The sequence below is a fragment of the Mus caroli genome, chromosome 7 (assembly GCF_900094665.2).
Source record: "Mus caroli chromosome 7, CAROLI_EIJ_v1.1, whole genome shotgun sequence".
Taxonomy (NCBI): Eukaryota; Metazoa; Chordata; class Mammalia; order Rodentia; family Muridae; genus Mus; species Mus caroli.
The window spans coordinates 15256665-15273811 of NC_034576.1; the positions used below are offsets into that span (position 1 = coordinate 15256665).

Sequence of the window (17147 nt, forward strand, 5' to 3'; positions counted from 1 at the left end):
CATAGTGAGTTCCAGGACAGCCAGGGCTACACAGAGAAACCCTGTCTCGAAAAACCAAAAAAAAAGAAAAAAGAAAGAAAAAATTTAAAAGACCTTCTGAAGAGGCTCTCTGGTCCAGTAAATTAACCAAAACTTCTTTGAACTTTTCAGACAGACAGATGTATACATTGTTCAAGGAGGGTTTGGGGTGGAGCTCAGTAACAGGACAACTTCCTAGAATGCCCTGGTGAGGAACTCCAGATGTGGCTCAATTGATAGAGCATGTGCCTAGCATGCATAAATCCCTGGGGTTGATCACCAGCACCCCATAAACTACGTGTGGTGATACAGACTATAATCCCAGCATTCAGGGGATACTGAAAGTCATCCCCTTCATAGAGAGTTCAAAACCATCCTGGGCTCTATGAGACCCTATCTCAAAAAAAAAAAAAAAAAAAAATCAAAAAAGAAAACCAAGACCAAAGCCAGGCCCTAGGGATATGTGGGGGAGAGTTGGCTGGACACAGTATGCCATAGGTGTTAAAGTTCTGCAAACCTGGAGTAAGGGTGGGGATCTACTCAATGCACAGTATATACCTGTATGATTTTTTAAAAAATAAAATAAAATCGTTTAAAGATCCTCGAAAATAACAAAAAAGACACCAGCAACACAAACAAGCCCACTGAGCAGTTGAAAACAATCAGAGTGTGGACAGAGGAAATGCAGTACTTTCTAAGACAGAGGAGGGGAGAAAGAGACAAGACAGAGAAGTTTGGGGCTGGTGAGATGGCTCCGCCAGTAAATGGGCTTACAGCCAAGCCTGACACCCTGAGTTTGATCCCAAGGACCCATATGATGGAAAGAGTTGTCCTCTAACCATCGTCCCACCCCACACCCCCACTCCCTCCATGCTTTCCGACACCGGCAATAAATAATTAAATGTAATACAAAAATATAAAAGATGGAGTGAGTTCCTCTCTCACTCTTAGGGGACTTAGGATTTATCTGGGCATTTGTGTTGAAGAGATTGCAAGAAAGGAAGAGCCCTTGTTTCTAGGAGGGATGCAAGTCAGGGAAGGCTTCTTGGAAGAGGTACCCCAGAGCAAGGCCTTTGTGTTTGCTCTGTCTGCTTGGAATAGTTCCCCAGATTTAAGCATGGATGCTCAGGTCCATTAGTTGGGTTTTGGCTCAGTCATTACCCTTTGTTCAGGGTGCTAGCCTACCTGACCTAGGCTGTCCAACCCTGTGTTGTGTGTGTGTGTGTGTGTGTGTGTGTCCCTAAGGTTAAGACTGGATGTCTTCATCTGCTACTCTCCATCTGGATCTCACTATGTAGATCAGGCTAGCCTGGCTCTACCTCCCAAATGCTTTAATTAAAGTTACCACCACTGTGCCTGGCTCCACTCTATTTCTTGAGACAGGGGTTTGTTGATTGGGCTAGACCACTTGTCCAGAGAACCCCTTGGATCCACCTATTCCCTCAGTGCTGGGGTTAGAGGTCTATCGCCATACACAGCTCTGTGAAGGTGGTGGGGCTCAAACTCAGGTCCTGGTTTGTACAGCAGGCACTCAAGCAGTCTCCCCAGCATCCTCTTTGGGTTCTATGGAACATCTCACCCTTGACATAGTCCATATCCCATCAACTGTTTCCTATATGTCTTCTTGTGTAAACTGCTAACTCCTGGGGAAGGAATTGGCTCCAGCCACTGTCAGCCCGGCACCTTTATATCAGGGTTTTGAACAAGCAAGTGCACAATGAATATTGAACGAAGAACGAAAAGCCATCTCCGAGCTCCTGCATCCAGCTATGCTTGAAGCTGCACAGTTGTGCGATGGCCTAGGAAATCCAAATCCTTCTTGCCTACACCGGCATCTCAGACACCATTTCGTGGCTAGTGGATATGGATGCCTTGGTCACCGCACTTTCCTCATCCTGTGGATCCCTCAGGGCCCAGTGGCATGCAGCCTGGAGTGACTTGCAGAGTTGTTTTCTTCCGAAATACAAAAACATTATGGGATTGAGAGCACTGTGAGCCAGGGCCAGGCCCGTAAATACAGGCTCCGCCTCCAGGACCCGGGCGAGGAGCAAAGAGTGCGGAGGAGCCGCTGCAATGATTACCCGCAGGACGTGATAAGGGGTCCAGCAAATGAAAAACCCCACCACGACAGCTGTGCCCAGGGGCCAATGGCGGCGGGCCATCTGCCGTTGGAGGATGCCGTGACAACTGGCCATGAACACCAATGGCCCCAGGAAGCCAAAGAGGAATCGAACAGTGGTGATGGCAACCTCGGCGCTGACCGATCCCCCATAGTCTATGCCACACACAAGTCGGGGAGGATAGTACTCCTGAAGCAGCCTACGGTAGACAGCAGAAGGCACAGTCAGCAAGAGGCCCAACATCCAGGAGGAGACCTGGACCACACGCACCCCAAGTGTTCGATGATCTGCACCCTTCCAGGAGGGCCTGAAAGCCAGTAGGAAGAGATCGCCGCTGAGGCCGGTCAGGAGTAGCACACTGGCATACATAGACAGAATGGTGATGGAGGACAACAGCCAGCAGCCTGCCGCCCCGTATGGCCAGTGGCCCTTTTGGGCGATGGGCACAGCCAGGAAGGGCAGAGACACACAGCAAAGCAAGTCCGCCATGGTCAGGTGCAGGAACCAAGAGGCCCCAAGCCTGTGGCGGGACTCTTTCCAGGTCACCCACGCCACCAGGGTGTTGCCTGGCACACCCACCAGGAAGACGGCTGCATACAGCACAAGCAGGACTATAAGGTAGACATCACTAGTGAAGCAGGTGCCAGCTGGGCAGTCTACGGGCACGTCCGGAAGGTCACTGTAGTGTTCATGGTCATATTCATAATCATAATACTCGCTGGTGGTGTGGTTCATCATTCTGGCCCCCAGACACCTGCAGGGGACAGACAGGAGGGAAAGTCAACGGAAAACTCCAGCCTGGAAAACTCCAGCCTTGCCGTACAGCGGCTCCATGCTAGAGACACCAACACTGTGGCGCAGGGTGCCTGCACTCCAGGATACCAGTATTCTGTGCCAGTTATTGCCAACTAGGGGATGAGCCTCTAAGAACTCCTCGGAGGTCTGTCCTTATTGTGCTAATTGATGTGGGCAGATCCATGCTAACTGTGGAAAGATCCCTGGCTGCGATCCTGGAGAAAGAGGGCCAACAAGATGGCTCAGCAAGTGAAGGTGCTTGTCACCAAACCTGATGACCCGCGTTCAATCCCTGAGACCCACACGGTGAAAGAGGAGAAAGGGTGCTAAAAAGTTGTCCTCTGACCTCCACACATCTGCCAAGCAGCACATACATACTCGCACACATACAGAAAATAAAAATGAAGATTTTTTTTAAGTGAGATAAAAATAAATGGGGAAAACATGTGGGCAGCAGCGTGCAATCACCACTAGTGTTTCTCAACTGGTTTCAATGTGATCAGCTACTTCGAGCTCCTATTGCCTTGAATTCCCCTCCATAATAGACAAGATATTGGAACTGCCGGGCGTGGTGGCGCACGCCTTTAATCCCAGCACTTGGGAGGCAGAGGCAGGCGGATTTCTGAGTTCGAGACCAGCCTGGTCTACAAAGTGAGTTCCAGGACAGCCAGGGCTACACAGAGAAACCCTGTCAGAGAGAGAGAGAGAGAGAGAGAGAGAGAGAGAGAGAGAGAGAGAGAGAGAGTTGTGTGTGCCTCTGGGGAATTCTAGGCGGGTGTTCTACCACTGAGTCATGCCCCCAGCCCCTCATGGTGTCTCTTCACAGCAATAGAAACCCTAACTAAGACACAAAATGACCTAATAAAATAATAATAATAGTTTTAGGATATTAGAGGGCACCATTTTGTGCACGTGCAAGGCATGGCCCCAAACACCTTTCAACACTGTGTTTTGATACAGTCTTGGTAAGCTGATTCTCAGCTAAAGAGGCAGAGAGAGGGTGAGTAACTTAGTTAAAATCACTCAGCTAAGAAGACAGAACTGAATTGCAGCATGTCCCTAGGGAGTCCAGAAATATTACCAGCCCCAGATATGAGAAACTGGGAAGCTAGTCAGCCCTGTATCCCCGTGGCCCTGAGCTCACCCGCAGTCACGGCTGGCTCTGTACACATCCTCCTCTAGGACCCAGCTCACCAGTTTGGTGGGATAGAAGAACTAAAGCCTAAGAAACACACACAAGACACAGAGTAGGCGGGGAAGGACAGGACCTGGGCGGGAGGGGACACCCAACCCCATGTCTGGAGTGGCTGGAACCTGCAGCTCTCATCTGACTATTTATGGGTTGTCTGGCACTGCCCAAAGCCTTGGCCAACCCTGTTAAAACAGGAAGGACAGAACGGAAATTGGGACACTCTCAGCTCTGCCAGGTAGCCAGCTATGAGGCCAAGCCATTTTTCTGAGTAGTTTTCCTTCCTTAAAGTAAACTGTACCTGTTTCAAAACAAAAACAAAAACTCACCTGTCACCCCAGCACTCAGAGGCTGAAGCAGGAGAAATGCCATGATTTTGAAGCCAACCTGGGCTATAAGTTAAGACCCTCATCTCAAAACAAACAAACAAACAAAGCAAGCAATATAGAGCATAAGAAAAGTACAAAAACTCAAAGCTTCAATAGCTGTGTGGCCTTCAACAAGCTGCCGAATCTCTGTGTACCTGTATAGGGATAATCACATACCCCACCTGGGAGAGCGAGCGCTGCAGATAGTCAATGTAGTTAGCGGATCTGCTATGGAGACAGGCTGCCACAGTGCTCGTCCACAGCAAACAGCAGACAGGGTGTGCCTGCTCGTGTGTGTGTGTGTGTGTGTGTGTGTGTGTGTGTGTGTGTGTATTAACTGCTGTTATCACTACCTCTCTTCCCATCTCTGACCCCACCCTGCACAGCTATTAATGATAACAGTCTGGGACAGTTTCTGTACTCAGTCGCTATCAGCCTATGGTATTTCCTCTGTAAAGAGACAAGGATGGTTCCCAGAATTCATGTTTTCTCTCTCTCTCTCTCTCTCTCTCTCTCTCTCTCTCTCTCTCTCTCTCTCTGTCTCTCTCTCTCTCTCTGTCTCTCTCTCTCTCCCCCTTCCCCTCCCCTTCCCTCTCCCCTTCTCCCCCCTCTCCTTCTCCCTTTTTCTCCCTCTTTCCAACTTAAGTCAGGGCTCCAGCTCTGAGCCACGCCCCCGGCCCCTCACTGGGGGATTCTAGGCAGGGGCTCTACCACTGAGCCACGCCCCCAGCCCCTCACTGGGGGATTCTAGGCAGGGGCTCTACCACTGAGCCACGCCCCCAGCTCCTCACTGGGGGATTCTAGGCAAGGGCTCTACCACTGAGCCACGCCTCCAGCCCTCCACATTTTTTCAGACAGGATATCTCACAGAACCTCAAGTTTGCCAACTGGCTCAACAGATGGGCCAGAGAGTAGAAGAAACCTTCTTTTCTTATCTACTCTCTCATCTGGGATTACAAATGGACACTTCTGCACCCAGTGACATTGCTTTCTTTTACAGTAAATCATTTATATTTGTTTGACTCTATACACAATACATAAAATATTATTGCCATTATTTTACATATGTCTATGCACACAAGTGTAGGCCACATGTGTGCAGTTACCTGCTGGGGCCAGAAGAAGGCATCTGACTCCCTAGAGCAGGAGTTACAGGTGTTTGTAAGCCACTGATAAGATGGGTTCTGGGAGCCTAACTCAGGACCTCTGAAAGAACAGTGCATGTTCTTAACCACTGAGCCATCTCTTCAGCTCCAAATTGTCACTTTTAAGTATAAGCCAGGACTATGCCTTTAATCCCGATGCTCTGGAGGCAGAGGGAGGTGGATTTCTGTGAATCCAGCCTTGTCTACATAGCGAATTCCAGGACAGCCAGAGCTACCTAGAGATATTTTGTCTCAATAACAACAACAACAACAACAACAACATACAAGCTGATGAGAAAAGAGATGGTGGTAAATTTGAGCAAATCTCAAGAACATTCATATATAATATAATGTCATAATGAAACAGATTATTTTGTATGCTAAAAATGCAAGTAAAAATGGGGGAAACTGACCATGAGATACATTCCTGAAACCTCAATACTTTGGAGACTAGAGCAGGAGGATTGCCGTGAGTGTGAGATCAGTTTGGTCCACCTAGCAAGTTCCAGGCCACCTAGGCTATACCATAAGACCCAGTCTCCAAAAACCAAAAAAGAATGGGCTGAGGATGGGACTCAGTCAGAAGAGTGTTCACCAGTACCAAATAAACCGAACACTGGTGACGCATCCCTGTAACGTCAGTACTTGAGAGGGGGAAGCTGGACGAGCAGAAGCTCAGCGCCATCCTAAGCTGAGAGTTTGAAGCCAGTTGGGCTACAGGAGATCCTGGAGAGAAAGACAGAGACAGGGAGAGGGAGGAGGGGAGAGACAGAGGGAGACAGACAGACAGACAGACAGACAGACAGACAGACAGAGAGGGGTAGAGAGGGAGAGACAGAGGCATGGGGGGGGAGGTGCCCTGATGCTCACTGTACTCACTGAGTGTGTATTCTGTTTCAGAACTGCCTGCCCCATCCATCCAGACCAGAAGACACATTCTCAAACTTTCCCAGAACTTGGGCTACACCCTGTGTAGTAGGTGCCAGCGTGTTCCTGGCATCTACAGCAGTCTGTGGGGTTAGTTCATATGGTATTTGGTGAGTGAAAGAATGAAAGAAGAAAACCGAGGCCTAAGGGGGTAAAGGAGCTGCTTAGGGGGGCTGAAGGGGATGGCTGGGGGGCGGACACAGTGCTCATCCCGCAAGCCTCATGACCTGAGTTTCATTCCTGGAACACATGCGGCAGAAGAACACACCTGAGTCCTGGCTTCTATGCATAGGTCATGGCACACGTGCCCGCATGCACATGCAATAAATAAGTGCAATTTAGAAAGAAAGACACACACTTGAGCTGCTACACACACACACACACACACACACATCAATTAATAAGTAATTAAAGAAGATATATGAGAATCACAAAATACTTTTAAAGAAAAATATAATACAAAAATGTCGGCAGAGCAGGGCATGCGCCTGTGTTAGAAATAAGAAGTCTTCTCTTCAGAACTGGGCTCAGCGAATACTCTCGTGGCTTGTGCTCGGCTTACAAGAAGCCCCAGAGCTTTCCAGGTCTGACACATGCCCACCTCTACCTAGAGCAACCCTTGATGTCTTAGGAAGTAGGAACACGGAGTCAGAGGGCTTGCCCACGGACACGCTGACTTTTAGAGTACTGGATCCGACCAGCGGGGATTCCTGAAAGAGAGGCTGTGGCCCTGCTCCACAGAGTGTGAACAAACATTTTCTACTGGTCTGACTTAGCTGTTACCAAGCATCTGGGACACTGATGTGTTTTCGCAAGTGGTGATGTTAAGATTCAGGGCTGGGGGTGTGGCTCAGTTGGTAGAGTGCCAAAGTCCCTGAGCTCTGCTCCCAGCACTACATAACCTGTGTTTGATGAGCCCTGTACTCTGGAGGTGGAGGCCGGACACTCGGGTGTTTGAGATCACCTCAACTACATAGTGAGTTTGAGGTCAGCCTGGGCAGCATGAGCTCTTGTCTCAGGAAAATACAACATACATACCTCCCATCTGGAATGCTAATTCTGACTCCCAAGATTTCAAAATGAAAGCTTCTAAGGCAAAATCATGAGCCTCTCCACCCCTTCTCGAAACCTCCGTTATGCCTCCCTTCCTCACCTCTCTTCTGACTGGTCCCAGATTGGCCGAATGCCGCTAACAAGCACAGCAGACCTCAGCAGCTGCAGGGAAGCCCAGAGTCTCTAGGGTAACTCGGTCTCAGCAATCCAACCCTTCCCCAGATCCTATGGGATTCTCTGAGGATCCTGCACAACCTTCTTAACCAAGAAAAACGGGCGTGGCCTCCCCTAGCCCCAGGGAAATAGTTGTCTTTTCTTCCTCCCGTGAGTCACAAATTAACCCACAGACAGAAAGGTCGGAAAAGCCGCAAGTGTGTGTCTCCACCCGCAGCCTCACTACTATCAGCTTCCTGGAAGCCAGAGGTGTGTGGGCTTTGAACAGCAAGGTCTGGAGAGCTATCTCTGAAACCACTTCCCACCTACCCTTGGCACTAAAGGGCCCCTAAGATTCTGCAGTAATCACCAGCGGCCTGCTAACCCACCACTGACCGGCTGCGCTGTTCTCTGCCTCTCATTCCTGCCAGCCACAGACTCTTAAAGATCTTTCCTTCCTCAAACGCTGTGAGGATGATAGCCCAGAATTAACCCTCCTCAGAAAGATCAAGAAGCTGAGCCCAGGGCCTGAGGTTTCCGGGGAACATAAAATGCAAGTCCTGTCATGCAGTGGTGGTGCACAGCTTTGATCACAGCACTCTGGAGACAGAGACAGACAGATCTCTGAGTTCGAGGCCAGCCAAGAGTCACAGAGAGACAGCCAGGACTACATAGAGAAACCCTGTCTCAAACCCCCACATGCCCAAAAATAAGCAAATCCTGTCCCCTTTCTGGGCCTCTGTTTTTTCCCCTGTAAAATGGGAAGACAGCAGGCATAGGAGAACATGCTTGTCACTCCAGCACTCCGGAGGCAGAAGCAAAGGGGGAGCTCACGGAGGAGATTTGTCCAGTCCCCACGGGTGGATCGGTGGGGAATGTGCTCGTCACACAAGCATGACCTGAGGTGGAATTTCTGGAACCCATATAATAGCCACATTCAGTAGTATATGTATGTGATGCCAACGTTCAGAAAGGAAGATAGCCAGGGAGTCAGAATCCCTGGAAACGTGGGCCAGGTGGCCTTTGCCATTGCAAGCAACAAAAGACTCTGTCTCAAAGTAGAAAGGAAAGCTCTGAAATTAAGGCTAGCCTCTGACCTTCAAATGCAACTGTGACTCTCACGGGCCCATGTGCACAGATATTTAAAGTGAAAATTATTATTATTTATTATTATTATTATTATTTGTAGTAGTAATGACAAGAACAAAAAAAGAAGTTGGCTATAGTGGCTGGGTTTGGTTTGGTTTGATTTGGGTTGGGTTTGAGACAGGGTCTCACATAGGCCAGGGTGACTTCAGACTCACAGATTTGCTTTCCTGGGCTTCCCAATTGTGGGAATTAAAGCGCGCCCTAGAGTACACTGTCTTAAACTATACATCTACAGCATGGTGCAGGCTTGGGACACCGAGCAGGCCATGGCCTCAACCCTGACGTGGAATCTCATCACTGAGCAGTTCCTGATGGTCGTCTTTCTCTCCGAGCCTTGCTTAAGGCTGAGAAGGATGCGGTCACAAATTCTTCTGTTGATATTTAGAGCATAAAGTCATGTTGTTAGAGGAAATTGCTTCTGGGTCAAGACACACTACAGATCCTGTGATGCAGGCCTCTCCTCTCTCTCTCTCTCTCATCCTGAAAGGCCTCGGTATTCTCCACACCTCAACATGGGAGACTTACCTGGTCAACAGATGTGCCAAGATGATAAAAGGTCTGGAGCAGTGCACAGCTCAGTGTTAGGATATTTGCCTAGAATCCTCCAGCAAAGGATTGGGGGCCTGGCTCAACAGAACCAAGAACTCACCAGTGAGGGGCTGGGAGTGTGGCTCAGTAGTAGAGCTAGGGCTAGGGCTCGTCAGGTGAGAGTGCTTGCTGCTGAGTGCGGTACCTATGAACCATCTCTCCAGGCCCCTCCCTTTCCTTCCACCTTGTGTTTGGAGACCAAAGCTTTCAACTTGCTCTAGATGCTCACTGATTAGCCCAGGCCTGCTGGTCAGCAAGCCCTAGAGATCCATCTGTCTCACTCTCCCGTGCTGAGGTTACAAACACAACCCACCGTGCCTCTGTACCAGGCAAATCCATAGCCTGGGCTGGAACGCATATCCTTATGTTTAAATGGCAAACACTTTACTCACTGACCCGTCTCCCAGCCCCTCATATTTCATCCCAGAAGACTCTACTGCAATGTAACAGCTTCCTGGATGTGAGCTCCCGGAGGTCACCATTACAAGGGAAGGCGACTCTGGCCCCAGGCCTTGGAGCCCTGCATCTGAAGAACAGATAGGTGTGTAAGACCCAAGGGTCCAGAAGGCTGGGGCTGGGGGGAGGAGAAAGAACACACTAGAGTCCTCCAAGCTCTCAGCCCACTTCCTTTCCTGCTCACTTCCCCTTCCAACCCTGTTGACATAAGCAGATTCCACAGGCCACACATTTGGCAATCCCCTGGGCTCTGCAAACTTCTGTTCTGAGCTGCATTGCTTAACCCTGACCTGCCTGGGAGTCACCTGGGCTGGGGGGCTCCCAACATGACCACCACCTGCTGTATGTCCAATTCCTTCCTTCCTTCCTCCTTCCTTCCTTCCTGTCTTTCTTTCTCTCTCTCTTTCTTCTTTTCTTTCTTTCTTCTTTTCTTTCTTTCTTTCTTTCTTTCTTCCTTCCTTTCTTCCTTCCTTCCTTCCTCCCTTCCTGTCTTTCTTTCTCTCTCTCTCTTCTTTTCTTTCTTCTTTTCTTTCTCTCTCTCTCTTCCTTCCTTCCTTCCTCTCTTTCTTTCTTTCTCTCTCTCTCTTTCTTCTTTTCTTTCTTTCTTTCTTTTTTTCTTCCTTCCTTCCTTCCTTTCTTTTAGATTAATTTATTTTTGCCTTTGGTGCATGAGTAGTTTGTCTGTATATCTGTGTGCTACACACCATGCCTGTGGAGGCAAGGAAACTGCATCAGCTCCCCTGGAACTGGAGTTACAGACGGTTGTGAGCTGCCACATGGGTGCTGGGAACAAAACCTCAGTCCCTTGGAGGAGCAGCAGCCAATGCTCTTAAACTACTGAGCATCCCTTTTTGTCTCGTTTTGGTTTTAAACCGGCCTCCCTCTGCAGCCTGAACTCACGGAGGTCCACCTATCGCCGTCTCCCAAGTGCTTGTTACCAAGCCTGGCTGGGATTTTTGTTGTTGTTTGTTTGTTTGTTCATTTGTTTTTGTTTGTGTTTTCAGACAGAGACTCATGTAGCCCAGAATGGCCTCATGTAGCCCAGGCTAGCCACAAACTCTCCTTGACTAGATGAGCCTCCTGCCTCTACCTCCTAAATCCACCATGCAGATTTAGTTTCTTTGTGTGTATATATTTGTTTTATTTTGAGACCAAGTCTCACTCTATAGTCCTGGGACTGACCTGGAGCTCACTAAGTAACTGGCCTCAAACTCCCAGAGGTCTGCCTGCATCTGTGTCTGGAGTGCTGGAATTAAATGCGTGTGCCACCACACCCAACCACTACTGGACATTTTATTCAGTGCAGGGGACTGAACCAGAGGCTTGTGCGTGTTAGGCCAGCATGCTACCTACTGAACTGAAACACTGTATCCTGGGCCCAGCTTACATATTATATATAATTTTACATGTATGGGTGTTTTGCCTGCATGTATGTCCAGCATGTGTGGGCTTGGTGTCCAAGGCAGCCATTACAAACCATTAGGAGACACTACGTGGATGCTGGGAACTGAACCAATTCTTTAAAACAGTAGTTCTCACCCTTCGTGATGCTACGACCTATGACCCTTAAATACAGTTCCTCACGCTGCGGTGACCCCCCCCCCAAACCATAAAGTTATTTTCATTTCTACTTCAAAAGTGTAATTTTGCTAGTTATGAATCGGAATGTAAATAATTTGGAAACAGAAGTTTGCCAAAGAGGTCGGCACCCAGAGGTTGAGAGCCGCTGCTCTAAAAGGACATCAAATGCTCTCAATCCCTGATCCGTCTTTCCAACCCCACACCACCCCCTAGCCCCAGCCCTCAGCCCAACCCTTAAAACAGCATCTCATTACAGAAGGGCCAGAAGGAGGTGACTCCCTACCTACTACTTACTCCCTGAACCAGGAAGCTCAATCGCAGCCAGAGAAAAAGATTGATGGTAGGGTGCTTATGGGAAACTGAGGGCTGTCACAGGGAACTCCCTTAAGGAGGGGACACCTGGCAAGAAGACAGGATGGGAGCAGGATGGTCCTTGAAAGACGTGCTGGGCAACCAGGAGATCAGGGGAAGGGCATGAAGGGGGCGGGGGGTGGCAGGATGTAGAGCCGGGTGTGTGGTAGGAAGGGAGGTCTGGGTCTGTGATGGGGCAGCTGAAAGGGCCTGGGTGAGCAGGTTGCCAGTGTGGTTTTTCCTGGAATGGAAAAGCAAGGGGAGGAAGAGGTTCTTAGGACAGCTGGGACATGGGTCAGTAGGTGAGAAGCTCAGCTGTGGCAATACAGATGTGACCGATAATGAGAAAAGCCACAAGAGGGAGACAACTGGGAGTCAGGAGGACCACCTATAATCCCACCTCAGCTGTAAAACCAGCTTAAGGGTAGCCTGGGCTACATGAGATCCCATCTCATATATTAATTAACTAACTAATTAATTAAATGTTTCAAACTCACAGAGGCCATACAAAACATAGAATAAAGCTGGGTGTGGTGGCTCATGTCTTTAATCCTAGCACTCAGGAGATGGAGGCAGGCCCATCTCTGTGAGTTCTAGGCCAGCCTGGTTCACATAGTGAGTTCCAGGACAGCTAGGGCTATGTAAAGAGATCCTGTCTCAAAATAAATAAATACATAAATAATAAATGCCAAGGCATGGAGCCTGTAAAACGTCAGTGAGGTTAGTGTCATCATATAGAAAGTGTCAATAGCAGAACACAGGTGGGCTGGGTCTGTGATATGTGACAACCAGTGTTTTCCGTCATATATTGTTTATTTGGATCTCATGAGACAGTCCCCCTGGGTAAGCCAGGCTGGGTTCTAAAGCTCAATTCTGGCCCCTGAACCTCCCACGTGTTGGGATATAGGTTTGCGCCACCACACCCAGGTCTTCTTTCACATTTTTAATTTGCCCAGGAAATTCAAAACCATTCTCATGCTTGCATGATACTTCCGGTGTTGACCTGTACGTATTTTCTAGCCAACACATACACGCATGCACACACATTCATTAAGCTGAAAGAACACATTATGAGACAGGACACCTCTGGCCAGTGATGTGACTCACCAGGTAAAGGTGTTTGCTGCCAAGTCCGATGACCTGGGTTCGATTCCAAGGACCTTCACTCATGGTTGCAATGAGAGAACCAATTTCAACAGGTTGTCCTCTGACCTCCACACATATACCATGGCATTTGCCCAGCACCACCCCCTCACCCCCCACAAAATAAATAAATACATGCTTTTAAAAAATTAAACAACACATTTCTGTACCTTTTTTTAAAAAACAATTTATCGAGTAAGCCATGCATAGTTGTTTTTACAAAGCTTGGATATGTTGGGTTCCATGAAATACCATTCTTGAAAACACAAAATTGTAGAAATAAAGGATAGGTCGGACACAACAGCACAGGTCTACAGTCACGACACTTGGGGGATGGTCACAGGAGGATCTGGAGTTCAAGGCCAGACTAGCCTACATGAGACCAAAAAAAAAAAAAAAAAAAAAATCAAACACAGAAAAGAAATAAAGGGTGGGTGGCTACTGGTTGCCTGGAGTTGGGGGCTGTAGCTTACTTATGTGATATATCCATAAGCCCTGGGTTCCACTGAGACCTGGGTTCAGACCAGAACCATAAAAAAAGGGGAGGAGGAGGAGGAGGAGGAGGGAAAAAGAAGAGGAAGAGAGGAAGAAGAAGGCCGGGAAATTCTCTTGTTCTCTGTTATCCACCCACCCCCTGAAGGTCATCATTAGGTGTATCTGCCTAGCCACTGCAGGTGGGCAATGTAGCCAAGAAAAAAAAAAGCCTTAGAAAAAAAGCCGAGTACTATCTTAATGTGATGCTTCTCATCAAAGGAATTTATATTTATAATCTTAGCATTCATGAGGCCTGGGCTCAAGGCTAGTCAGAGCAACTTAGAGAATCGCAGAAAATTAAACATGCAAAGAGAAGGAAGGAAGGAGGAGAGGCAGGAGGAGGAAGAAGAGGAGGGGGTAGGAGGGCTGGAAAAGGAACAGCTAGGCCAGTTGTGGCTTCTCCTCTACACCGCCTGACTCCTCCGGGTTGAGGTGTCCATCGTGGACGGAGTGAAACTCTTGCTATCCCTGCCCACTGAATCCTCAGAGAGAGCGTTTCGTATGATGCTGGGGAGAGACCTTAGGAGTCGTCCATGGAAACCTTGGCCAGCCATGACGTAGATGATAGGGTTAACACAGCAGTTGACGTAGGCCAGGGACACGCACAGAGAGTTCAGCTTCTCCACCCTCTTAAAGGTGGGCGAGGACGGGGGCAGCCACGCTATCATCACCCCGGTCACCTGATAGGGCAACCAGAAGATAAAGAAACAGGTGACCACAGCCATCACCACTTTGAGCGTCTTGGTGGAGCGCGTGGCCTTGCGACTCCAGGTCCGGAGCAGGAGGAAGGTGTAGCAGATGTTAAGAGTGAGCAGAGGCAACACGAAACCCACCATCAGCCGCAGGATGGCCACAGCCTTCTCTTTGGGGAAGCTACCCCCACCATAGTTAACACCACATACAGTGTGCTCTGAGTAGGAGTCCTTATATGCCTCCCGGTACACGAAGGATGGAATGGTGAGGAGCAATGCTAAGAACCAGGCCACTCCACAGGCCATCCATGCCAGGCCAGTCCCGCGGACCTTCTGACACCAGATGGGCTTGAACACCAGCAGGAAACGGTCGGCACTAATGGTAGCCAGCAGCAGGATACTGGCGTACATGTTGAGCAGGATGAGCGAGGGCAGGACTATACAGGTGTTGGCATCAAAGTGCCAGTAGTTATGATTTAAAACGGTCGTGAACAGGACAGGCAGTGCCAAGCACGAGAGGAGGTCGGCCACCGCCAGATTCAGAAACCAGATGGCGTTGACGGCCCGTCTGGCCTCGAAGGCTGTCACCCACACCACCAGGGCATTCCCGGGTACTCCCACCAGGAACACCGCCGAGTAGATGATAAGGGCTGCAACATCCCCAGGTTGCCGCTTCGGGTGGAAAATGCCATCCGCAGGTATGTTAGGATCTATGGTTCCATAGTAATCATAGTTGATTTCAGAGCTGCTGTTATCTATAGAGTCCTAAGCAAACCAAACAGGTAGATTGTGTGAGTTGGTAGACACATTCCCAGGGAATGGAGGCCTTGCCCATCTTTCTGAGCCTCAACTCTACCAAGGGATGTTGAACACCTATAAAACCAGTATAGTTTGTAGATTTTATTTTGAGACAGGTTCTCTGTTAAATTACCCAGACTGGTCTTAAACTCACTCTGTAGCCCAGGATAAACTGAAATCATGGTGGTCCATCTACTTCAGCTGCCCAAATGCTGAGACTACAGGCATGGCTCTCCAGACCTGGGCTTTAATCAAGTATATGGATTGGGGTAGGGAAGTGATGAGAAAAAGTCTCACTCTGTAGACCAGGCTGGCTCCACTCTTACAGAGTTCCAACTGCCTCTGGCTTCTGAGTGCTGGGATTAAAGGGGTGCAGTGACTGACAAATGAGGTGTTATTTTAATTTGTCACTGTCTATGTATGTATGTGTATACATGTGCATGCCATAACACACATGTGAAAGCCAGGGGATAACTTCGTGCACTGCGTTCTCTCCCTTAACCTTTATGTGGGTCCTAAGATAGAACTCAGGTCACCAGGCTTGGGAGGTTACCTGCTAAACCATCTTACCATTGGTACTGTATGGGGGGAGGGGGAGACAGGGTTTCTCTGGGTAGCCCTGTCTGTCCTGAAACTCACTCAGTAGAACAGGCTGACCTCGAAGTCACAGAGATCTGCCTGCCTCTGCCTCCTGAGTACTGGGATTAAAGGTGTGTGTCATCACTTCCCAGCTGATGTGACTTTTTAAAAGTGTGTGTGTGTATGTGTGTGTGTGTGTGAGAGAGAGAGAGAGAGAGAGAGAGAAGAGAGGAGAGAGAGGAGGTGCCCTGGGAGGCTAGAAGAGGGCATTGAACACTTTGGAATTACATCTGGTTGTGAGCTACTCTACATAGGTGCTTGGAACTGAACTCCTGTCCTCTGTCAGGTACTGTTGACTCCTGAGCTACCTCGCCAGCTCCTAGTGATAAAGACTCAAAATGTGTATGAGGACTGTCCTGAGTTCAAGCTCAGCTTGACCTATGTGTCCAGACACTATACACACACACATAAATAATAATAATAATAATAATAATAATAATAATAATAATAATAATAATAATAATAATTTGTTGTTGTTGTTTCTTTGTCATTTAGTTCTTTGACAGAATCCACAGTACACCAGGCTAGTCCCAAAACTCACTATGTAGCTCAAGATGACAAACTAGTGATCCCCCTGCCTCTACCTCCTGGGTGCTAGAATTATAGATGTGTGTGCCCTGAATTTGGACTAAAACCCAAAGTTGGTATAAAGACAGGACAATGACATCTAATTTTGAAACACCTCATTGTTGCCAGTGAAGCTTTATCCTGGTGTCCTCAGTGGGCTGGGTTTCCACAGGGTGGAAATGTGACCATGATGTATAAACATACTGGGCAATGTGGTCCTTTGAGAACTGTGACCGATATCTGTGGGTTTGAGGTTTCCTTCTCAACCTTCCAAAGGCTGAGACCTTTAACACAGTTCCTCATGTTGTGGTGACCGCCAGCCATAAGATGACTTTTGTTGCTACTTCCTGGCTGTAAGTTTGCTGCTCTCTGACAGCAGATTGAGGACCACTGCTTTAAATGATCTTATATTAAAGCGGGCACGGCGGTTCATGGCTACAATCCTGACACTCAGTAACAGGAGGCAGGATGGGGAAGCATATGCAATGATTGCCTGCATTACAGGAAACCAGTCTCAAAGCATGAAGCCACAGACTCCAAACCCAGCACAACATTAAACTAGAAATGGTGACTCCCACCCCAGAATCTGGGAGACAGAGGCAACAGACCCATCCTCAGATGCACAGTGATCCTCATTACCAGCCTGGGCTACTGAAGAAAAAGTTTTATACATTTTCTCTTTGATTAAAATGATGGACAGAGATTCCAGGTAGTGGTGGTACACATGTTTAATCCCAGCATTTGAGAGGCAGAGCCAGGTGGATAAGCATGTATTTGAGGTCAGAGTGTTGGGCATAGTGAGTTCTAGGACAGGACAGAGCTGCTAACAAAGACAATGAGATACTGTCTTTAAAAAAAAAAAAAAAAAAAAAAAAAAAAAA

At 48.4% G+C, this 17147-nt stretch overlaps 2 protein-coding genes across 3 annotated transcripts in view; both read right to left on the reverse strand.

Annotated features, from left to right (window-relative positions):
• Window positions 1–975: 975 nt before the first annotated feature.
• Window positions 976–4711, reverse strand: C5ar2 (complement component 5a receptor 2). The gene is made up of 2 exons (XM_021165926.2): window positions 4673–4711; window positions 976–2892 (listed from the first exon to the last, which is right to left on the reverse strand). The coding sequence occupies exon 2, from the start codon at window positions 2874–2876 to the stop codon at window positions 1842–1844; it is 1035 nt and encodes a 344-aa protein (XP_021021585.1). The 5' UTR covers window positions 2877–2892; window positions 4673–4711; the 3' UTR covers window positions 976–1841.
• Window positions 4712–12691: 7980 nt separating this feature from the next.
• The window catches only part of C5ar1 (complement C5a receptor 1), a 12190-nt gene continuing 7734 nt past the window's right edge, over window positions 12692–17147 (reverse strand). The window contains exon 4 of one of the 2 annotated variants that reach the window (XM_021168990.1): window positions 12692–15027. In XM_021168990.1, coding sequence (XP_021024649.1) covers window positions 13975–15027 — 1053 coding nt within the window. In that variant the 3' untranslated portion in view covers window positions 12692–13974. The remainder of the gene's footprint in view (window positions 15028–17147) is intronic. The other variant, XM_029479968.1, reaches the window with a different exon arrangement.

Coding starts and splice junctions, on each gene's coding strand:
- C5ar2 (XM_021165926.2), bottom strand. CDS start 2,876: ATGATGAACCACACCACCAGCGAGTATTATGATTATGAATATGACCAT.